Source organism: Mustela nivalis, assembly GCF_964662115.1.
Source record: "Mustela nivalis genome assembly, chromosome: 4".
Classification (NCBI taxonomy): domain Eukaryota; kingdom Metazoa; phylum Chordata; class Mammalia; order Carnivora; family Mustelidae; genus Mustela; species Mustela nivalis.
The window spans coordinates 158,164,219-158,188,908 of record NC_139023.1 but is presented as its reverse complement, the minus strand read 5'-3'; the positions used below and the strand labels follow the sequence as shown (position 1 = coordinate 158,188,908).

At 40.4% G+C, this 24,690-nt stretch overlaps 1 protein-coding gene across 1 annotated transcript in view; it reads right to left on the bottom strand.

Moving 5' to 3' along the window:
• EBF2 (EBF transcription factor 2) overlaps positions 1-24,690 on the bottom strand; it is a 189,383-nt gene that overhangs the window by 6,678 nt on the left and 158,015 nt on the right. The window contains exons 11-14 of the mRNA XM_082727851.1: positions 11,423-11,511; positions 10,008-10,073; positions 9,749-9,926; positions 7,935-8,120 (exon numbers count right to left, since the gene is read on the bottom strand). Of these exons, the coding sequence (XP_082583977.1) occupies positions 7,935-8,120; positions 9,749-9,926; positions 10,008-10,073; positions 11,423-11,511 (519 nt within the window). The remainder of the gene's footprint in view (positions 1-7,934; positions 8,121-9,748; positions 9,927-10,007; positions 10,074-11,422; positions 11,512-24,690) is intronic.

The window sequence follows — 24,690 nt, the reverse complement described above, 5'->3', positions numbered from 1 at the left end:
CATTCATTGAGAAATTACTCATTCACTCCAGGCACTATCCCAGATTCTAGGGATTATAACAAGTTGAATGTGACAGCATCCCTGCCTTGCCCTGTGGGGGGAACATACAAACAAAACAATGACTAGGGTAACAACCCTACTGGAGGAATGTACACAATGCTGGGGAGACTCAGCAGGGAGACTGTTCTTCTGCCAGGGAATCAGGAAGGCAGCAGCAGGAGGTAATACTCTGATAGGTCTTTGTTCATGAGGAGAAGCTTGACAGGAGAACATGGAGATCAACATCTGAAAAATCATCAAATCTACTCAAGAATGGAAACTTTTTTCACCCTAGAAAGAAGTCCTGCCTGGGTGCTCTGTGCTTTCCTGGCAATTCTCACGGCCCAGGAGGTTTAATCTATGGAGTTAACATCTCTGAGAGTGCCATCTCTATGGGCCACTGCCTCATTAAATGTAAACGTTTATTAATATCTAGATTACCTCCCCTCTCTCTACTTTCAGAGCTCCTGGGAAATGAAGTTGCAAGTCAGGCCCCTCTGATGTAATGCTCAGAAAAAACACCAATATTAACAATAAAATTACTTAAAGGAAGCCAAAAGCTAAGTGTTTTAATTTCCAAGAAAAATAAAGGCGATTTCCACAATGAAATGCCCTACCTCTTAATGTCAGATACTCTACCAAGTTACATCATATAAGAAGATAATTTTATCTTCTATGTTCAACTAGCTCAAGGGTTCACAAGGGTAAAATTGTCAGATACAGCATCTTGTGGAATAAGGTCAAGTTCCAGGGACTTATTTTAGCACAATCTCCAGATTTCTGAGCTGTCACATGAGTTGGTACAAGAATTACTGGAACCTAGTGGTCAAAGCCAGGAATGGAAACTTCTGGTTCCAGTGACCCAGCTACTCCGCAAAGTAAATTTTGAAAGTGAGGACATGAGAGTGACCGACGATTCAAAGGCCAAGTCAAGGTGAATTGAAGGTCAGCTATTCTGATGACCTGTGTAAGATTCAGTCCCCATTTCTCCCCTCTCACTATAAAGATATATTTTGTGCTAGGTCACAGAATTGCATATATAAAGCAATCATACAGCATACCTCCAATATGATGTCATATATAGACAAACCAAAGACTTCAAACAAAGAGCTTTATCTAAAAACTGCTCATCCTTCTATAGTCCTGATTTAAAGAGCTATGTAGAAGGAAGTATCCAAGCACATCTCTTTCTTTCCTCAAGTAACATAAATCAAAAGAATTGGAAAGGAGGGTAAAGTCTTGGAAGAATCTCACATAATACTTGAAGATGAAAAGGAAGAAAAAATTGGGCTAATTCACTATTATAGAATAGGATACAGGGTTAAACATTGAGAATGGATTATAGTCACACTCTCAAGCAAAATCGCCTCTTTTCACATTTGCTTCAGCGTCAACGAAATGGGGTCAGGGACCTTTCCTCTTTGTGTAAGGCGCAGAATTAGAGGCCAAAGAAAAGCTGAGACTCAGGAGGCCCTGATTCTGACCACAGTCCAATCTCTGCTGCCATGATATGCACCATGAAGGCATCAAGATGGCACCTTGGTTTCTGTGTCTGCTGTAATGCCACCTTCCCCCTACACTGTTACAGAGGAGGGTTTTTATAAGGTGAATTAAGCCTACATATACACACCTGATTCTGTTTATATTCAGTGCAGGACTCACTTTTACAAATATTTCTTTTCTAAATAACAGTCCTCAATCTAAAGTAGATGCATTAGGTCAAATGTGGCTGCCTCAGTGGAAGAGTCCCCTCAAACTTTACTTTAAGTGACATAAGACAACTGTTGCAGGATTGAATAAGCACAGGGCTATAAAATGCCCATTTAAAATAGGGGTATATTTTTTTAGGATTTTATTCATTTATTTTATTTATTTTTTTAGAGTTCCAAGATTCATTATTTATGCACCACCTGAGTGCTCCATGCAATAATATGTGCCCTCCTTAATACCCATCACCAGGCTCACCAATCCCCCACCCCCTCCCCACCAAAACCCTCAGTTTGTTTCTCAGAGTCCACAGTCTCTCATGCTTCATCCCCCCTCGGATTTTCCTCAATTCACTTATCCTTTCCTTCTCCTAATGTCCCCCCTGTTATTCCTTATGCTCCACAAGTAAGTAAAACCACATGATAATTGAAAGAGCCAAGATGACCTTCAACAGATGAATGGATAAAGAAGATACGGTCTGTACATACAGTAGAATATTATGCCTCCTTCAGAAAGGATGAATACCATTTAAAATAGTTTTTATGTAATTTTTGTAAAATGCTAAATTAACTTCCAAATTAATTTAAAATTTAATGCCACTATATTCAAAATCCCAAAAGGAATTTTAATTTGTGTATTTCAACAAACACAATTTCTATGTTTGTCTGTTTAAAAAGCAACAACACTGTAAGACCCAGAAAGTTTTGTGAATACTTCATAAGTACTAAGGAGGCATTTATCTTAACAGATATTAAAACTTAACAAAAAATTTACATCAATGAAGTCAGTGTTATACTAACACAGAAACAGGCAGACAAATCCTTGGAGAAAAAAGAGGCCAGAAACAGACCTGGATATATATGAGAACTGAAACTTAATAAAGGCGACATTTCAAATTAATGGGGACATAAATGCATGGGAACAATATGCAAGTCCCCCAGAGACAGAAATTTAAAGCGATTCCTCATGTTAAACACTAAGGTAAATGTAAGTGGACTAATCAGTTATTTGTTAAAACAAAATTATGAAGGCACTAGTAGAAAAATTAGGAAGGTTATATAATTTACACAATTCTTTCAACCTCAAAGCCTAAGGAGAACATCACAAGACTGGTCATGTGACCAAAAAAACCTTCCATAACAGAGAAAAGGCAAATGACAAATTAGAAAAAATCTTCCTGATAATTATTTAGATATGTTCATATCCTTGATAACTGATAGGTTTCTTACAAATTAATTAGAAAAAAGAAAACATCCCAATTAGAAAAGTGGGCAAAGGAAAGGAAAAGCAAAGTCACCAAAGGAGACAGGAAGGAAAATGACCAAAAGCTCTTTACAGACCTGAAAACCTTCAAACTGCTAAGTAATCAAATGCAAATTAAAACAGTAACAAGAGGATACTTACCACTTTGCGAAATTGACAAAGATTAAGAAGAAATGAACAGGCCAGGGAAACAGATACTCTTCCTTTTCTAAGGGGAGCATTCATCTCTCTGGGGAGGACTTTGGCAATGTGTATTTAAAACCAAAGTGTTTTAAAATGTGCATATTTTTTAACCTCGTAATTTAATTTTGAGAAATTAATCCCAAGGAGATAATCATAAATTTGCAAAACAAAAAAAAAAAAAAATAGATTCAAGGACATTTTTATAATTGTGAGAAATTGGGGAAAAAAACCCAGAAGTGACTAAGCAACAGGGTAAGGTATATTCACTCTATAAAATAGAATGCTACGCAAATTTTAATGCTAATGTTGGAGAAGAATATTTGATGACTCAGAAAGATATGCCTCCTAAGATGAATAATGCAAATTATGTCATAACATGTACCTCAAACCCAGGCTTATTTTTTAAGAAAACATACAAAGTAAAAGTTTAGAAGGATGCGATATAATCCAAACTTTTAACAATGTTCTCTCTGGTCAATGGATTATGAATGCTCTTGAATTTACTCCTTTCACTTGTCCCTATTTGCAAAGTTTTCTGTAATGAACTTGCATTACTTTTGATGTAGCAAAAACCAAAGCTGTTAAAATAAACAAGTGGAAAATCTCCATGGGGGAGGGGGGTGTAAAAAAAACAATATAACCCTTAACAATAGGCATAACAGATTTCCTGTGTGTTAATGTTCCTCTTGGATTTAAGGCTTTACTACCTGCAAACCAGGTTGCCTTTTAACCTTTCTGCTACACACACACACACACACAAAGGCAAAGAGACTAATAAATTCTCAAATTCCTGGGAAAAGCTTCTTGATTGCCGTGAACTTCGCAAAGCAAACATCACTTCTCATCTCTGTTCCCCAGTCTTAGGATACAAGTCTGCATCATTGACAGATTTTACGGAGCCTAGCTTCATATCTGCGACTTTGATAATTCTGCCACTTTTCTTCCACTCCCTCTTTCACTTATCTCATGGCAGAATCCCATTAGCTGTGCATCAGAGTAGACATTATAATTTCCAAAATGTATCCTTCTATGGCTGGAAGGCCATACTTTAATAAAGTGTGTCGTTTATCTTTCCTTTTTTACGTATACATGCTTCTTAAATTGTGCATAATGAGAATGTTACTATTGTAACAGGATTTTTTTCTTTCCTGGAGAAGAAGACAATAGCAATATGTCAAGATGTTAACAAGGTTGGGTTGTTTTTTATGGTGGGAGTAGGCTTTCTTTTTGAAACTATTTCCATATGTTCTAAATTTTCTATAATCATCATTTAATACTCTACAATAGAAAATGTCTTGATATTTATTTTGAAAATATAAAAATATTGAGCCCCAGGGCATAGTCTAAGGCGATGTCAATGAAGTAGGACTCCCTGAACATAGGTTGGATTTCTGTATAGATTCTGTCCCAAACTTTGGAACTGTTTAGTGGCGATTCTGCTTTGGAAGAAGTGGGCCCATGGGTGTTGCAAGCTTGTCGAGTAGACCAACTGTGGGGACACCAGAGTGCACCATTTTAGGAAAGCTGATCACAACTGAGAATGTCTCTGGACATCTCTCTCTCTCTCTCTATGGACAGAGGCCAAAGAAAAGGCGAGGAAGTCTGGCCCCCAAATCTCTGTGAACATGGGGAGTTAAGGAAAAACCACTTTTCTTCTTATAAGGATTGACTGGCTTGCCGAGTCCCAGCTGGAACTCACCGGCCACCATATCCTCCTTTGCACTGAGCCATTGCATTTGCTGGCGCTAAGGGGTCTGTCAGCATTTCATTATAACCCCCTATTGTCAGGGGTTTAGAATTCAGCCATAAAAACTTGCACTGAGCTGGAACTTGGCACACACTGCTACCGCCAGGAAGTGGAGTTTGTATGTGAAATTGAAAAAACATCTGTTTGGCCATTTTTGAAGTCGTGTGAGAGCAAGAGCAGTAAAGATGCAGGTTTCTGATACTCTGCATTGGCCGCAATGCGAATCAACTTGACCGAGAGGCTTGGCTTTATTTCTTCTGAACGACTCTGGCAAACGATTGCTCCATGCCCTGGTCTGGCCGCATCGGACTCGTTTAAAAAAGACAACGAAAAATTGTAGACTGGTGTTTTTTAGACACAGGCAACAGAATTGACAAAATGGTTTCCCCTGGGCTGTTTTTTGGTATTTCCCAGAGAAGTTAAGACTTAGCTGGCTAGAAATACAGGTCAGATGTTATTGTAATGAACTCCGTGGGGTATTCAGTATTTTTGCAGTAGGGGATTTTATCATAACGCAGGCACTGTTTGGAATCCATTCCCAGTCTGCAACTTCTTCAGACCCTCCTTCAGAAAAAAAAAGGTGCAGATCAGAGGGACCCAGGAGGCACAAGGAGCAGGTTTGCTGTTGCGTTTCCCCCTTCCCTTGGGCAAGGGGCCTCTTTCTCTTCTGCATACACTGTCTTGTTTTAGTGGGTGACTTAATGGGTGCTATCATTTTCCTTGCAGCAATGGGACTGGATAATCAAGAAAGGCTAGTGGAAGGAAGTTGTTACTTGCTGGAGTGGGAAGGTCCCTTTCCTACTTTAGGAATTACCTTGTAAGAAACATCAAGCAATTACCCAGTGGATATATTCATTTATCTCTTCATCCTCTCTCTGTGTCTGTCTGTCTGTCTCTCTCAACCCTACTCCCCTAACCCTTCCCTGTCTGTCTTTTGCTCTCTCTCCCTCATCACCATACTACTACTACTACAAAAAATGACAATTTATGTGGTTCAGCCTCATACACAGATGCTTGTTCATAAATGGTACATCGAACATGTAAAATTACCATTTGGAGAAACAAAACAAGTAATTCTGTAGGGGTCAGTTTAATTGTATATTATAAATATATGAAATATTTCTTATATTATTGATTGATTTTAGAACATGGTCTTCTGAATCTGACCACCTATTTCTATTCCTATTTTTACTTTTATGAATCGTTAAGTCATGCTTATTCTTCATATCTTATAAGGGAAAATGATAGTAATAATTATGATTATAGCATGGCATAAGGTTGTTCTGAGGAGGCAATTGGACTCAATATGTGAACACGCTTTCTAGGCTGCGAAGCAGAATGCAGTTGTGGGTTACTCTTATTGTTGTCGCCATCATTCTATCATAACCTTTCATAGTGGCTCCCCTGCTCTTGTGTCACTTGTTGAAGATGTGGTCCCTTCTACACATGGGGTAACCTCTCTACAGTGATTCATGGGACAAGTCTCTCCAAGATCTCAGCAACAGAAAAATCATGTTTCTCCTGTGCTACCCTACCCCCAACCCCGGTGAAACTGTGTGGACATAAAATCTGATAACAAAGAGGGTTTCTCTCTTTGCTTTCCCTTTTTGTAAGCCTCCAAACCAAGTTAATGGCTCCCTTGAATACACTGAATAACGTCCAGACTAGACCTTGAGTTCATCTGATTTTCCTATCCATATTTTTTTCTTTTATCTCAGTTTCTTATAGCTGTTATTTTATACTTTCGTAACACTCATCTCACTATTAGTATCTCCCAAAATGTTTTGGAACAAGAGAAGGTAAAAATAAGTAAAGAAATAAATCAAGCCAGCACAAGTTTATTCATCGAGACCACTCGGATCTAATAGATCTGGGCCATCCAACATGACACAACATAGAACTCGTGTCTTGGCAGCAACAAGATTTTAGTTTTAGTAGAAGAAACAGCCTCTATCACCTCTGCTGTTTGGTCACAATGTCCTTAACACACTGAGTAGACTCTCAAGGCTAATGAAGTAAATAGGGAACCCAGAAGTAACCCCTGATTGTATGTCCCCAGGGAAGCAACAAGGCTGCAGAAGCAGCCTCCAGACCCTTGGCATGTCACTCCCTGAGCTGCGTGGAAATGGCTGTGTGGTGTCCTTGACTCATGCTTGTTCCTGGCATAGGGGAACCACTACTCTGGGTGAAGACAGGGTCTGCTCTAGAGCCTTGCGACAGGAGCCAGCATTTCAAGAACATTCCACTCACTCACACAGACCCTCCATGGTGGTTTCTCTCCTGGCCTAAAGTATTATTCTCTAGGTAGGTTTGAGGACACATATTCTCTCAGGCTTCTTAGTCCTCAAAGCACCCAAATGAGTTTTCACAAACCCCTAGGACATCTAGCTAGCCCAGATTAAGATCGAGAAGTCCATCTCAGATCACTCTCTCATGAGTAGCTAAATTCCATCTCTCAGAAGGTACACAAGGAAGGGAGGGCCATGTAACAAAGTGACCCAAGAGTGTGGTATGACACACAGATGACCAAGCCACAAATTGTGTTCAAATGATGGCTCTGCACTATCCTACTGGTGTGATCTTGGATGAGTAAACTGCTGTGCACCTCATCCCCCTCACCCACAACAATGAGAAAGTTCTCACGAGGATGAAAGAAAAACCTCTGAAATTGCCTAATGAAGAGCATAATAGTAACTGAAATGGAAACTTCATTCCTTGTTCCCATCCACACAAGCCACATACATCTACCCTCTCTTTATATAAAGCAAATAGCTTCACTCCTTTTCTTCCCTTCAGAAGGTTTGGAGCAACTAAGTGTACCAAAGTCTAGCTAAGGGAAAAGAACAAAAGGCATGAAAGACATTTCCTTGGATGGGCTACTCCTCAAGAAGTCAGTAAGACATCGGTAGGGGTGTAAGTCTCCCTCAAAAGGCTGAAGAGTAAAACCCAGGGACAGAGACACGGGGAGAGCCGGAAAGATGGAAAAACCACTTACTTCCATAAGGGGAGCCTGTGGGGGAGCCGTTTAGAAATCCTGGTGACCCTGGGACGCCCAGATTGGCCATGGGGACGTTGCTGTAGCCATTCATACTGTTACTTGAGGTGCTGTAGTTAGACTGCTGGGGGGTGGAGCTGGAAGAGTAGCCCCGTGGAGAGATGCTGCTTGTGTTGCGGATGTACCCTGGACAGCAAGGAAAAAGCCCAGATAAATGAAATGGCAGAGACCAAATATGGCGGCATAGGCCCACATGGTCCCCCTGATTATAGATTATAGGTCCCCCCTGATTATAGATTATAGGTCCCCTTGATTACAGAGCGCTCCAAGCCACCCCTGGGCAAGGGCGGAAGGTCTGCAGGTTGTCTTCAGCGTTTATATCCTCCTTTCCCTTCCCCATCCTACACAAGGCCATGTCTCTGAGGGTCCCTCCTTCCTCTTTGTTCCCATTTGCTGTCAAAATCTCCAGCTCACACAAAGGAGTGATGACTAATCTTCCTAACTCATGAGAGCCCTATGAGATCTTAATGACTATCACTGAGGCAAGCATTTTGTGATCAAGTAAAGCCTGGCAGATATTGTGTGCTATAGCCATTCCTTGAAGATTCGCATACGTGGGTCCCAGAGAATAAATAAACCAGTTTAACTTTGCTAACTTAGTGTTTCCCAAATTTAGCACGCCACAGTATCTTTTCTGGGAATGGTGAGCAAAAGGCATCCTAATAACATCTCAAGGGCCACTCGTAATCTGCAGATCATACCTTTAGAAAAGTTAGTTCAAGGCTATTACCATGCCCGAGTGGAGGTGGGGAACATCTTTATTTAAAAATTGTTGCCAAGTTCATCTAAATGTGCTATTCTTTGACCAAAGACATGGAAGCATCAGCAATTGAGTATAGGGAGATCTGGTCTATGGGAGGAATGGGGAAGGAACAAGTCCTCTCCATACTTCCAAAACCCTGGCACGGAGAGACCACCTAACCCATCCTGAAATAATCCGGTTCAGGTAATAGTCCCTAAAGCTATTTTTTGAAAAGCTCTTTTTTAAATTTGAAGGGGGGAAAAAAAAAAAAGGCAATCATCTGTCTGCACCCACCCTGCTGTAAGAAAAACTCACCCTGGTCATGAGAATGAGGACTTCCCTTCCAGTGGATGAATGAAACTGGAAATACAACTATGCCAAGGTTAGGGACATCCTTAGGAAATTTATGATTTAATTTTTAAAAATGATAAAAAATGATTTGTGATCAACTTAGCCCCTTAGTAAAATCAACCTCAGTGACAAAAATCTTTACGCAATATACTTCACGTGTGAAAAGCACAGATAACTGTAAAGTGTGCTGCTCTGCATTTGCAAATGAGACGATACACAAACAGAAGTCACTAAAGGAAACCGAACCACTCTGCCTCTGCTGCTGGGAAGAGAGGGTCATGCATAACAAATGACAATGGCAATGACTCATCTTCCTTCCACTGTTGAAGATGATAATCACAATAACAGAACTGCACATTTTCGTCAAACTACACCTGTAAATCTAGTTTCAGGAAGTCAAAACCCTTTGAAGTTAATCACAGTTCATCTTAACCTTAAATATTTGCAATTAAAGGGTCTCAACTGGGCCCAAAATAGCCCCCCAATCTCACAAAACACCACCTATCATATTGAGATAATCCAATATAGGATGGTACTGCTTATCTGGGGACATGCTTCTTTGATGGTATACGAATCAAGCTTTACCTCCCTCTTCTTAAGCAAAACCAACCTTGTAAATGGATAGGATGTTTGGAATTTCGACTCGGAGAAAGGGTAGTACCTTGATTATTTCCCTGTGTTGACTCTGAGATGCTGACCCCAAGCTGGCTGCCGTAGGAATTGATGCCCATCATGCCACTGTGAGCCGGGGAGCTAGAGAGAGCTGGGAGCTGGCTGGGGTTCCTGGGGACGCTGTACAGGGCTTCAGCAATGTCTGCAGCTCGCTTCAAAATGATGTCCTGGAAAATGGCAGGTGGAGGTGAACATTTTTAGGCAGCGCGAAGAGTCATACTCAACAGTGTAAGATGGGAGCATCTAACCTGGTTATTGTGTGGGGTGCCATAGAGGGCCTCCACTAGATCCGCCGCTCTTTTCAATAGCATCTCCTAGAAAAAAAAGCAGAAGGGGTGAGGAAGAAGCAAAGGTAAAACCCGCAAATGGCCAACTCAAATGAAAATTATGTATAAAAACAAAAAGTCCAGATGTCATCCCTAAAATATAAATAACTGGCTATGAGGTCCTCTATTTGGTTTGACAGGCAGAATGTAACTGCACATATAAATCCCTCTCTAAATACATATGTACACAGAATCCATCTAGACAAAACAGTTCCTTCCATCCGTGATTGCGCCACCAAAATAAAAAATGACCAGATGAAAGATGGAGTTGGTTGAAATTACTAAGTCATGGAAGTGCCATTAAAAACTTTCAGACCATTCCATTAAAGAATCTGGTACTCTAATTAACCAAAAATTCTTAGAATGATTGACTGACCTGAGTTTAGCTGCTTGCCAAGGAGTTGTTCGTAATACTGAAATTATCTTGGCAGTGCCTTCTGCAAAATTTTATTCTAATAAAGATGAATTCTTTCAATAATATTTCCCCCTGTTCACTTTAACCAGAGAGAATTAGTAATCAGTAATCCCTTTCGTCTCATTTTGTCTTTTCTACCTCCTGTTTTTAACAGCCTTTTAAATTGCTATTAACCTACTTTCCAGATATCATCTAATTTAATGGTGGGGCTGGGGATTTTTCCAAGAGGAAAATGAAGGTGTGATGCAGAAGCAAATGTGGTACTTGAATTTTACTCACAGTACAGAAAAGAGAACATGGCATATGATAATTTGTGTGCTCAAAATGCAAATGTAGATGTTAAAATTTAATAACATCTCATTAATTGAATAGCTAATAAATTAATGTATTTTTCAATGACAAAAGCTAGAATAATGGGCCAGATTTATGATATGATTGTCATAAGCAAGTTCACTTAAAAGCAAAACACTTCATAGACATTTTCTATGGAGGCATTTTTTGCTTAATTTAATATCTATATACAGGGTAGTTCCTCGATGAATAAATGACTGTAGATTAATGTGTCCCTGCAATTATGGGTGAATAAAATTATATTCAAATACAAAGGAGTGGGAACTTACATTTTTAAGCCATTATGCAATTATTTATTTTCATAAAGTTGCCAATGTTTCATAAGCTGGATACTTGTAGTGTATCTATTTCATAGGACCCAATTTTCAGATTTCCTATTCCCTTGGATATTAATCACACTATATCTCAGAGTTAGAAGATATTTTATGTGTACCTAAAGCTTAGCCAAATTTCAGGGCCTAATGTAATTTTAAAGGGACTTAATTTGCTGGATTTATCTAAGTTTGCGGAAATCCCATAATAAGGTTTTCACCTGTCAATTTCCAAAAGGTTTTTGTTTTTGTTTTTTTACCTTAGCTAATCTCTCTGGGTCTCCAGGATGCCTTGGGATGACCTTCTGGAGTCTCTGAAAGCCATAGTCTATGGTGGGTTCATTTAATGCTGAAAAAGAAAAGTCCTCTTTTTGAGTATGTTTCATGGCCATAAACAAAGCCTCTAATTAAGTCTTCCACTGGTAATAGAAAGGTGCTGGTATTATTTGAGAATTGACACATAATGAATACAATTAGTTAAGGATAAAGGTGACATTGGTTAATTCACATTTATAAGTCTGGAATGCATAGTAGTTTAATGTCTTTGCACTAGAATGATATTTCAAAACATCAGGATGATTACACTTATTTTATTATTTCTGCCCAAAGTGCACACAACTTAAAATTTTCTGCTCACTCTCAAATAATCAGAAATATTACACAATTAACCATATCCCAGTTTTTCATAAAGATAATAAACTACCCTTACATGTGTTTTCCTCCTTCCCCCTTCTCTTTCCCAAGTATACCTTTATCATCTATTCATTCTCCTAATTATCACTTTTTCTTATTCTCTCAAATATTTACATACATACATATACAAACCTTCTGTGAGTTTATTCTCATAAAGCCCTGTTCTTATGCATAGTACACTTGCAGAATTTGCAATTACCGTTTGCTACATGTACATTCATTCGATGTCAGGCTCTACCATAGCCGGAAAGAGTCATAAAATAGGATGCATACTTGCTTTGTGTTGCGGAAGACAGTGCCGGGCACATAGGAGGTGCTTAGTGCTTAATGTCAGTGGTTGTACAATGAGGGAGGCAGGGCATGAATGAACGACTTAACTTCGCATTTCTACCGTGCTGAAGAGTTTTTGGAGTTGAGCCCCTTCTCCTTTCACCTTCCTCTCTTCCTCGACTTCTTTTATTTTTATTTTTTTAAGATTTTATTTATTTTTATTTGAGACAGAGATAGTGAGAGAGAGCACGCGAGCAGGGGGGAGAGGGAGAAGCAGGCTCCCCACTGAGCAGGGAGCCTGACTCGGGGCTCTATCCCAGGACTCTGGGATCTGAAGGAGGTCCCCCAACTGATTGAGCCACCCAGGTGCCCCTCTTCCTCGACTTCTTAAAAGTCTTTTGTTTAAATTTTATAGTTTCAAAGTTAATGCATAATCAAAGTAAAGAAAAAAGATGCAAAAGATAAAATAATAACCACCTGCACTCCCATTAGGCAGCAGTAAACACAGGAGGGTGTACTTCCTTTTTAATCTTCCTTTTTGCACATATGTTTTGTGAATATTTGTTGCTGTTATTCTAAGTATCAAAGCAACGCCTTTTGTTTTAAAAGAATTATAAAAAAATTTAAATGTGGAAGTAAAAATACAATCAGCCATAACCTCACCATTTCAGAGATGATCTGGGTTAACATTTTTGCTTATATCTTTTCAGATTTAAACACATACACATACTTAAAATTATTCAGAGACATCCTATTCACACCATTACATAACCTACTTTTTATCAATTTAACAATATATCAAAATTTCCCCAGCTTATTAATTATTCTTTTATAATGTTATTTAAAATTCCTGAATATTTTTCCATGACATGGTCTATAATTTATTTAAATGGCTTCTTAATGTTTGGCATTTAACGTGATCCTTAATTTCTCACTATTATAAAAATCAGAGCAATAATTATCCACCATGTATAGCCTTAATGATTTCAATGGGAAAACTCCAAGAATCAGAATTACTGGACCAAAAACTGTATTTAAGGACTAACACACATCACGTCGAACACTTCTCAGAAGAATGTATAAATTCATACTCTCTCCAGCAATGCATGTGGTCACTTCTATTTGGTTATTAATCAGTGAGATTGAAGAGCTTCTTATACCAGCTGATCGTTTTAATTTTTTCTTTTATGACCTGCTCATTGATACTTTCTGCATTCTTCTGTTAGGGGTTAGTCATTTTCTTTATTTTGTAAAAACACTTTACATATTCATATTTTTAATGCTTTGGCACCATGTTACAATATCATATCCTAACATGTCTTTAGGTATTATATGTAGAAAGACCATCCCAATTCCACAGTAAGTACGCATGCGTGCGCGTGTGCCCACACACATACACACTCAATATGTGTGTGTATTTGCATATACATATACCAACATATATGAATTCCTCTCCTTTAGCTCTACCAGTAAAATGTGTACTGCTTATCATCTAGGTAATAAGTTTTTTATTTTTTATTTTGTTTTTTGCTATGTTTTTATCATCTTCATGTTTTATCATCTTTTTGTAAATATAATTACTCCCTCTTCACATTTTCTACAAGTTTTAATGGTGCCTAGAAACCCTTTTGGTTTTTATATGTCTGTTCAGGCAGCTTGTGAGGGGAGTGGTGGCTGAATATGGCAGAGTCATTAAGAGAAGCAGTTTTAGAGTCAAACTGATCTTGGGTTTGAATTCCAGCTCCACTATTAATTTCTCTACACTTATGTTTAAGATCCATTTCATGGGTCTGCTGTAAAAATGAAAAGGAACCACTTATAGAATGCCCCCAACATAGTTCTTGGCACAGAAAAGTTCTTAACCAATGGTAGTTATCTGCTATTTTGTAACCAACCCCCTGTCAGATATCATTAATTATTTCTGTTCATTCTTAGGATCATACGTTCACAGCATCTATGTATTTTATCTGTATATTAATTCCAATTAGTTCTTTAATCCCACTCTTGTGTTGGCTAAAATGTTCCCTACTGCCTAAAAATGAGGATGATTGTGGATATCCTTGCTTATTTTTCTCTGAATGGGAATGACGCTAACATTTTATCATCATTATCTCTTGGCTAAAAGTTTGAAAGAACCCTGTGAAATTTCTCTTGTCAAAGTCACCAAAAATATTTTAGTCAAACGAAGAGGAAATTTTCCATTCTTTTTTTTTTTTTTCTTTTAAGATCTATTTGAGGCAGGGGGAATAGCGAAGAACAGAGGGAGAGGAAGAGAGAGACCATCCCAAGCAGACTCTCCATTGAGTGTGGAGCCTGACTTGGGGCTCCATCCCATGATCCTGAGCTGAAACCAAGAGTCAATTGCTTATCCAATGGATCACCCAGGTGACCCAGAAATTTTCCATTCTTATCATAAATGTGAGTTATGACACTGAAAATACTCTCCTACTGGAAATGTATCCACCCACACCTTTCCTAAATGTGTACTGCCCTGTTTCACGCCTACCTCCCCAGCCACGCATCTCAGTCCACATTGAGGGCCGCTCTTCCTCCATCTTACAAGCACTGCTGCTCCTCACACCTATTTACCAAGCCACTCTTCTGTCTGGTTATATGTTCTCCTTCATCAATCTCATCAGTGCCCCTGTGATTTCCATGTCAAACTACATGCTAACTGTCACAAATCTTTATCTCTAGTCCAGATAGCTTGCCTGAGATTCTGCCTTATCTTTCCAAGTATTGGCTGGAAATTTCCCCCGGGATGGCCCATAGACTCCTCCCACCCAAGATACCCCAAGCTCACCTGACTTTGAGAGAATAGCCATCATCCATCAGATTGCCAATCAGAAACCTTGGGGTCATTCCTTACTTCTTAATATCATTTGTATTTTTCTAGAAAACTCACGTACCTCATCAATATTTTAAATGTTCTAGCACAGATTCTACACCGATATCTAAAATTTCTAATCTCTTTGTGGTTTTCCCCCTCCAAACTGTTTTTTGCAACTTTCTAAGTAATCACATTTCTAATTTTATTTTCCTTTTGTTCTGAAGAGAATATCCTAAAATTTTGAGATGCCTGGATATTAGTTAGTTATTCTAGTTCATTGCATTGGATTCAAAAAGGTGTCCTTCAGAATGTCTGTCTTTTGGAATTTATGTTTTTTATGTATTAGTGCAAATGAATTTTTTGTGTTCCATGGGTAACGCTTTAAATGCATTATGTAATGTATCTCTTTGACCCTATTATTTAACATATTGTTATTGCTACTCTAAATTTACCCTTCCACATTCTCTTTGTATCTTTGTATCTTTCTGATAGTTTTTTAGTGAATATATTTTTCTCTAGTAATGGGAAAGATACACATCCTATTTTAATTGAAAGTAGTACTTTCAGATTTTTCTAAAAATATTTCTAATTGTTTGAGTCTGATAAGCCCCTCCACATATAAGGAATTTTGCCCACCTTTCATTCCTGCACCTCACACTTTCCACTTTTACATTTTGGTCAGTCACTTTCTTCAGCTAATATTACTATCTTTAGATCTTCTATGATCTGTATCTTTTAGACTAGTTTTCACATTGACATTAAGCTTTGCCATTATATTAACAATAATTGAGATATCTAATTTCACTACTTTTTCTCCCAGCCAGGAGTCCTGTGATACTATAACTTTCCCATTCTTGGGTTCTTCCCTGGTTCAGTCCTCCAGCAATCAGGGTCCGTTGGTAAGAAAAAGAGTTGAATCCTGTCCATGCCCTTGAAATAAGAGAGTATCTTTGTCTTCCTCCCATATAAATGACAGTGTCACTGCATGCAGCATTGTTAGGAATGCTCTCTCTATTCAAAATCAAATTTCTGTCTGTGTTCTCGTTTTTTTTTACCCTGAGAGGTGGGGACAGAGGAGGCCTAGAGAGAAGGATGAGTCCAGCTTCCACACATGCTCCGATAGGACTCTGTCCGCTCCCACCAGTACAACAGCACAGAATTTCTGGAATATTGATGACACCAGCCTAGCTTCAACCACGAATACTAGATTTCCCTTTTTTGTTGTTGTTTTGTTTTCTTGAAAATATCCTCTGGTATATTCTGGGACTGGGGGCAGAATAAACACTTGGACTCAAATTACCATTTTACCCGGGAACACATGTAAAAATAGCTGCGTGTATCATTGGAATCATTCTGTAAACTTTTTTTCCCCCCACTTAGCATTATAACGTCAGCAGTTTCTGAAGTTTGTTTGTTTGTTTGTTTGTTTGTTTTTAATAACAGTATTTTCCACGGCTGTATTCAGTAATGAAAATCGTTACTGTCGCTGTTAGAATTTACCAAAGGCTTGCTATAGTACGGGCACTGTGCTAAGCCTTTTACATATGTTAGCTCATTTAACCCTCATTACAATCCCACAATTTGGGTTTTATCTCCATTTTCAATGCAGTTCCAGGCAGTAAAGGTGGAATTTGTACCCTCGTTTCTCTAACTCCAAGGCCTATGCTTTAACTTTTTCTGCTGAATTAGAGATGTTGTTCCAAGCCCTATCTATATATGCCAACAGCTGCCTGGGCCAAAGCCTACCTCTCTGCTCTGAGCTGGTGAGGAGCAGAGAAGAGTGTTGAAAAGTGGCCATGCCATCTCCTTCCACCCACACTCCTGCACCCACTCATCCCCCATGCTTCCTCTTCTGCTTCTAGCAAAGGGCTGCAGATCTGCAAAGTTCAGCCCTGCTGGGTTGCCTGACTTCTCATTCATGGAGTATGGGAGAAGGGCCCCATGTGGTATCAATCAGCAAGCACAAAAAGCTGCCCCCCCCCCCGTGCTGCATGGCCAACAGACCTAGTGACAAAATGCTCTAAATCAATCATTGCCTCGTCTTTTTTCAAATAGGCACTATTTCATTACGTAGGGTACCGATTTTCTTACATGGAGAAAATGGAAATGATAGATAGGGGTGTGCTCACAGTATGTTGGCTATAAGGTGTAAGGGACTATCCCCTGAGGCAGACTATCTAACCCCTCCAAGGCCCCTCTGGTCTCCACTACTGTCTTTGTCCTTTCTTCCCATTTGCACAACCACTCCCCCAAGCAAGCTCTCACTCCCTCTCACTAGAGCTCCAGGGGTCTCCCCATGACCACCACTAATCTCATTATCCCTTGTCCTTCCTGCTGCTTGCAGATGAATTCTCTAAAGCCAGGCTTTAATCAGCACGGGGAGGTGGGATGTAGATGGTGCTTTCTCTTTCACAGAATTGATCCCACATTTGTACCCACTGTTGTTCCCATTAAATAGGAAACTGCTGGGACACATGGGTAATGTCTGGTTTATCTTGCCTGCCCTCCCGTTCTCAGTCCCAACCCAAATCCGAAATAGCAGACTACCTTGACCACACTGGTTTAGCAACTCGTGTTTTAAAATGAGTAAGTAGACTAGGCATACTCATCTATTTCTGATGTTGAGCGTTTTTTGGCAGGCCCCTGCCAGACTTCATAGCGCAAACAGTGGGATGGGCGGTGTACCCCAGAGGACAATGGTAAAAACACGCTGTCATCTATACAGACAGGGAAAAAAAATCTCATGCGCGTGCACACACGATTTCATTTAATCATGTGCTCTCTTGAAATACAAACCGTGAAGTCGAAACCATTTAGTCAATACCAAACCATAAGAAGGAAAGTCAGTCAATCCTTACAGTTTTCAGCCTTCAAAACATGGAGATGAGGTTGGACAACTTTGACTTTGGTTCCAAACTGACTTCCCAACTGACCAGTTGCTTTCTGCATCCTACATATTCAGCCTCATGTTGAATCCCAATTTCATTCCATCTACCCCCCCCACCCCCCAACCTCCCTGGGTGTTCTCTGATATTTCAGGCCTGGTGTGAGCCAAGCAAACCTCAATTAGCTAATGAGGTGCCCAAGACCAGCACCAAGACTGCCTCTAAGGGCCGACCAGATCATTAACCACCATCATCAGTGTGAATTTACAACCTTTCCTACCACATGGGCGGGGGGGTGGAGGGGGGTGCTGTGAAGTGCTGCCAAGCCCTTGGCTGACAGGGACACAGAGAAGTGCTAGCAAGGCAAAAACAGAGTAAATTAAAAATACGCTTCGATCTATAGGCTCTATTTATCTATGTCTTTCTTTAGTAACATAACATTAAGGTAAAAGGTCATATCCCCACTGAAATATAATTTATATTTACCTTTTATTAAATAATTATGGCATGGCATGAAGTTAAATATTACAGAAGCTAATCAAGGGGGAATTCAATAGAGAAAACTCAGACATGAGAATTTCGTCTTTGCTATACATAGAATGTCTTAATCCTCCACTGGGAGTCATTCGGGTTTGCTTAAGGAGTTTAATAATACACATTTCAACTGCCACAGAATCTAAATCCCATTTGGATCAGCCTTGGAAAAACTTTCATCAATACCTTGAGATTTCATAATATTTCTCCTGAGAGCCTGGATCTATGTGTCATTTCTCATTTTGATTGCGGGTATAATATATGAGGTTACTTACATATCTTGGACCCAGCAAACAGATATAAAGTTTAAGCAATGTGTAAAGGTTTTATTTTATAAGTAAATAGTATTTAACTAAAAATATGTACTGGGAACTACTCATTTAAAAAAAAAAAACTGGCTGGTGTTCAATATTAATTTTCCCAAGAGGCTGGTGAAATGTATAAATTCTATATGTTTTTTTTTTTCCTTAAGAGGAGGCACAGAGACCAGATAACGCTTACTCTAGCTAACACCTCTACTTGTTTCCCAAAAATATAGGGGACACGGGCTAATATGGAAAGGGGACTCTTTGTTAAGAGTTCTGGTCAACCCTGAACAAAGACAGCATTGACATTGCAGGCAGGATCATTTATGTCCTGACCAAGAGGAGTACTCGTCACAAAAATGGCAGCATCAAAGGCTGATCAAATTCCTTTGCAAAAATTTGAGATGAGACAAATAAGATGATGGAGTGAGGGAATATCTGAGTGATCAGTTGGGTGGTTGCTCTGGGATTTTGGCCTGGATTTCAGCTTTTCTCACTAGTAAGTGTCTAGTTGGAACCTAGGATCATCATGGAGTGTATGGATGGCCATCAAGAAGCCAAGAAAATTCCAGAAGTCAGAGCCTAGCTGTATGTTTGCACATATGTGCATTCATCTGCAGCAAAGGATCTTCACTTTCATCAGGTATGCATAAAGCCCACGGTACCCTGAGGACCATGTGGGTCTAGCCCACAGAACCGGAGGCTCTCTCCAGTCCTAACTTGAAATCTTATCCTTCTCTAATAATAAAGAAAACAATGGAAAAGGATCCTGCCTAAAAAACCTAAAATCTATATAATGTGACTGCCAGACAAACACCAGATCAGAAGATGGACTTTGATAAATAAGCAAAGGAGAAACCATGCATCAGGAATGCCTCTCTGTGTGGCTCTGGTCAAAGACAGTTACTCTGGTAGCAGGCCAGGAAGGTGTAGAGCAATCTAGCATGGGGAAGAATTCAGATATACAGACTCCAGCTCTTGCCTTCATGTTACTTCTGGGACTTCTCTATTCTGCTTTCCCCCCAGGATCCATGTCTTCAAAGAGCCTTGAGTCTCCACATTGATTCCTGTAAGGTCTGCCTTCTTTGTGCTTTGACTGCGTTCCTCTGTCTCTCCCACCACTTCCTCCCAATTTCATTGTCTAATTGCCTACCTTCTTCCCTAGTGCTTATGGGTCCAGCATGCAGAGCCTATGTTCAATTAGCATTTTAATGCTCTCAAGTTCTATTTTTTTCACAGCATCTGATAGTCCAAGGAGATAAAAACTGGTCTGGCCTGGGACCTGCTTTACATCCCACCCCGGACTGACCATTCATCACCTTCAAGGCCTGGTGGACTTTGGTTTATCTCCCTGCAGAGACAAACAGTTGGGCTAAATGGCCTCTAAGATCCCTTGTGAGCTCTTGCATTATATGATTCTAAGACAATTACCTACTTGGCATAGTGAAATTCTGCGAGAAGTGGAGATGGGTGGGGTTGAAATCATAGGCTGTTGAATTATGTTGTTGTTAACCTTTGCTACATTGAAATCTTTCCCTACATCCGTTTATTTCAATGCAGCAAAAGTTCAGTGTCACCAATTAAAAAAAAAGGACAAAGATAATATAGGAACACATTATTAAGAGGCGGCACCTGCCTTTGTGGATACAGGAACAAGAACACGAGGTGAGAACCAGCAGTGCACAAGTGAAAGATTAGACGGAAGCTTTTGATATTTAATTTAAAATGAAATATTAATTTAATATTTAATTACGCTTTGGCTTCAAGAAAAACTGCAGCAGGAAGACAGATTGTTTGAAGAAGGGAGTAATATACATGGTTAAGGAGACAACTGTAAAAATTAAAGATAAATTTCAAGGGTAAATCTAAATGCCACAATGGAGCAGTTATGAATGTGCTCCTGCCCTCGGTAATGTGTATTTAGAATATTATAGCCGAGATCACCAGGCCATTAAGGGGCTGGGATGTCTCCGGTGAAACACCAGCCCCCTATACTGGGGCTTCCAACGGAGACATCATTCTTCAGACTCAGCCGGAGGACGAATCTGGATTTCACAAGAGGTGAGGGTAGAAGCAACCTCAGTAAAACTACGGGCTACCAGGAGGGCTGTTGAGTCAAGCTGTTTCCAGTGTGAATGGGGAACAATTGTACTCAGGCCAGTTTTTGATGTTTGAATGGGGTATTTTTTAACTCAAAATCAGATTCGTTTCTTAAATGGGATTTTTTTCAATCAGGGTAATGTTATAAGAAAAAAAGAAAGGAATGTGAAGTAGCTGAGCTATTAACATTTGCAGTCCTGCATGCACACCTGTCCACAGAAGCTTTATGCAAAGAAGACCCCACACCCCACACCAAGCCTCGGGAACAAGACTGTTCAGAGTATGATCCGGTGGTTTGTGGAAAAATCTAGGCCTCCCATTTCTCCTCCAAACTGCTGCCTGTTCCTGGTCATTTTCTTATGAACCCTTTCTCCCAAATAATAAACAGGGGTGTGTAATCAAATGCATTTGCTTGTGCTAGAGTAAAAGATAAGAAGTTTTCTAATCTTTGGGGGAGGAGGTTAGTTGACATGGATTCTTTGGTTTCTCAGTGTCTCCATTAGTTCTCATTTGCCAGCTTCTAAGGTCCACCACACACCTTGACAAGCAGCTCTTCCGTGTGCACCTGGGCTCATCTGGCCAAGTGAGCATCTCTTGCTCCTTCTTTCATTCTCCATTGAAAACCCGTTCTCCCTTCACTTCACCTACAGAGCCATGTTCTCAGGTTGCCTTGGCCTTCTTCATCACTGACAAAATCCTCATTTCTAACTAGATCCAGATATTAAGGGCACAGTATGGTAGGTCTTTCAAGAAGCCTCTTATAGAAGGGGAGACATGCAAAAACATCCATACTCCATCCAACAGTGATGAGGGCAAAGCCACCTAGAACTCATCCCAGGAACTGTATGCCTCTGCCAAATGCTGACAGTAGTGAACTAGACTTGTAGTTTTTAATTTCTGTCCATAATGCACTTGTGTATCTATCCTTTCATTTTCCCTGTAAGAGAAATACCTTCCTGTTTGTTCACTCAGAAAACCGAGGTACAGAATGGTTAAGTGACTTGCAGGAATGTTGGGGCTCAGACCAAGGCCTCTAGTCTTGGTCATGGTCTTCCATCCTGGCGCTGAGTTCTCTGTTAATAACAGAGTGGAGCTAGTACTCCTTTGCCTTCCACAGGTTCAGTTACTCATGGACAGGAGAGTTTCTATGCCTTCCAGGGAACTTGAGGCACTCAGAAGTTCCCAGCCTATCACATAATAGAAACATCCCACTTTGCAATGTGGAACACCAGGCAAGGCATTCTCTGAGCCCCCTCCGGGCTCACTGGCCAGGCCTGTTTCCTGTGCATTTCCTTAGAAGAACAACCAGAGAGCCAAGGCCATTGGCATTTGCAGGTAAATCTACTGGGTGAAGTCAAACAGATAGGCTTTGTTTAATTTCTCCTATGAAGCTACACGGGATTGGTAAGTAGCACAGATCAGTGGTGGAGAGAGCAGCTTTGGAAGTAGACCACTATGACTGCACCTAACTTGCTGACCTCAGGCCACAGGATTCTTATCTCTAAAGTGGATATACTAAAAGAACCATGGCAGTGAGGAAAGGCAGTGATGACAGGAGCTCATGAGACAGAGCCTGGCCCTACCTCCTCAAACAATGACAGGTGGGAATACTGAATTACTATCATCATTTTTTTTTCTTATGAGTTCCACCTGATGACAGAACTTACAGGAGAGTTCTTAACCAACAATCAAATGTTTCAACCAGACTCTGCAAAGAGCCATAGGAATAATACTGAAAAGCTGTGGTCATCTACCCCCGCACACTCAGTGACCTGCCATGGCCACATACATCCTGGCTTTACACTGGTCTCGGGGGGCGGGGGGTGGGGGTACAGTGGGCAGATTTTATCATTATACACAATGGCCATTCCACCAGAAATGCATGCTCCAGACATTCTCTTCCTGCATCCTCAAAACAGCCAAGCAAGCCCGCACAGCCAATGACCATGAACCCACTGGGTGCCCCACCAGGATTATTTTTCTGCCCTGCCGGTTCTCTGTGGAGAAGTGTTCGAGGAAAGCAGAGGACCCTCTCTCCTCGGCGCCCAGGCTGGCATACCTACCACCTCTAGGTCTCCAAGCAGACCTTCTCAGAGGTGTTATATTATATTCTCATGTGGATCTCTCAGCGCTGAAGCAGCAAGCTGCACTTTAGCAAACCATGGTTGGAGGAAAATAGACCTGCAAAGTCACACGTGTGAAGAAAATGTGTTGTTTTTCAGAGCCCTGATGTTGTTTATGCTGTACTTGGCAGCAACAGCCATGGGGACTGATTACTGCGTTTTGGCTAATTATACAGGTAAGTTACATTTAATAGGCTTGGGTTTATTGTGGTGGTGTATCCTTGGATACAGGAACAATCAATGGTTGGATCTGCGAGCCTCCTTTCTCACCTCTTGCTTTTTGAGTCTCCTTCTAGAAAGTTCCACTTAAGAAGAAATGCTGCGCTCACCATGGGATGACTCGGTCTCTTAGGAACTGCCCCATGTGCAGAGTGCTTTACCAGCCAGAACATCTCCACAACGGCCCGATGAGCAGGACTCAGGTTTCTCAAACTCCCTTCTTTGTTCAAAATACAAATTCTTAGACCCTCCCAAAAGAATATGATTTGGTATGTCTGGAATGGAGCCAAGCATGATTCTCATACTCAGGCAAATTGGGGAAACACCTATGGGTAATAATATAATTAGTACCAGAGCTTTACAGATGAAGAAAATGAGGCTTGGCGAGGTTAGGTGACTTGTCAAAAGGACAAACAAGTCACTGATACTCCTGCTGTCATCTGAAAGCAGGTTTTCTGGCTGAGTCTGGTGAATCCTCCTCTCAGATGCCACCCTCCCGCTGGTGCTCACTCTGTCCCCACTAAAGCTCTCAAGACCTCTCAAAATTTTCTTTTCCTCTGGAATCAAGATGATATTTTCCACCTGACCAATGGAGCAGAGTATTGGTCTGGATAGTGTATCCAGACTGGATAATGTACCCATCCATCGGCAGATGGATATGGCGGTTTCTGATACTCTGTCCTGCAGTTGAGCACGTTCTGAGGCTCAGAACGTGTGGCTCAAGCAGGCTGGACCCTCACAAGTTCTCTGCCCATCCCCCTCGCCCCGCCCCCCACGAAAGAGAAGGCCGGGATTCTCCAGGCTCAGCTCTAAGAAAAGCCCCACCTCCAGTCACCTAGGAAAGCCACTGCCTTTCCAGTTATTGGACTAAGATCCCCAATGGATTGGAAAGTGGTTTCCATGCCAGTTGCTTCTCCTTGAGTGGGCCAGACTAGAGATCACCAATCCATTTCCTCTAGTGCTTGGGACCCTCCCTGAGTAATATTCGCCAGGTGTCTCTACCGACCTGAGTTGCATTTGGCTCACGTGGAAGTTTCTAGAGGGAATGACCAGCCTCCCAAGTTATCCTTGACAGTGTTTGTATTTTTATTTTCTTCTCTGCTTGTGAAAGAATGTATAACTTTTCCCCACCCTCTTCACCCTTAACTGCCTCCCATGGTCCTTCCTTCTCCAAAGCAGTCTTCAGGAAGAAGCTTCACTGCTTCCTGGGCTGGAAATACTCTTTCTGTACCTAAAGAATCAAGTTTACCAATGTATGCTGTTTCAGTATTTCAATATGTGGGACACTAATTTTTTACACCACATTTTCTTTCATTATTAATTAATTTTTTCAGAAAATAATACATATAAGTAAGCGAAGTTTAAACAACAAATAATAATACCAACATCTAGAAGCCACTATTGGTAGTGCCTTCATATGCAGGTTTCTATATCTTACTTATAGCTATTCTTTTTTCATATATATATGAATTGGACCATACTGTGCATATGGTTTTTTAAAAACTTCTATCACAGACATCTTTCATGCAACTAAATATCCATTCACAGCACTACTTTTAGTGTCCAAAA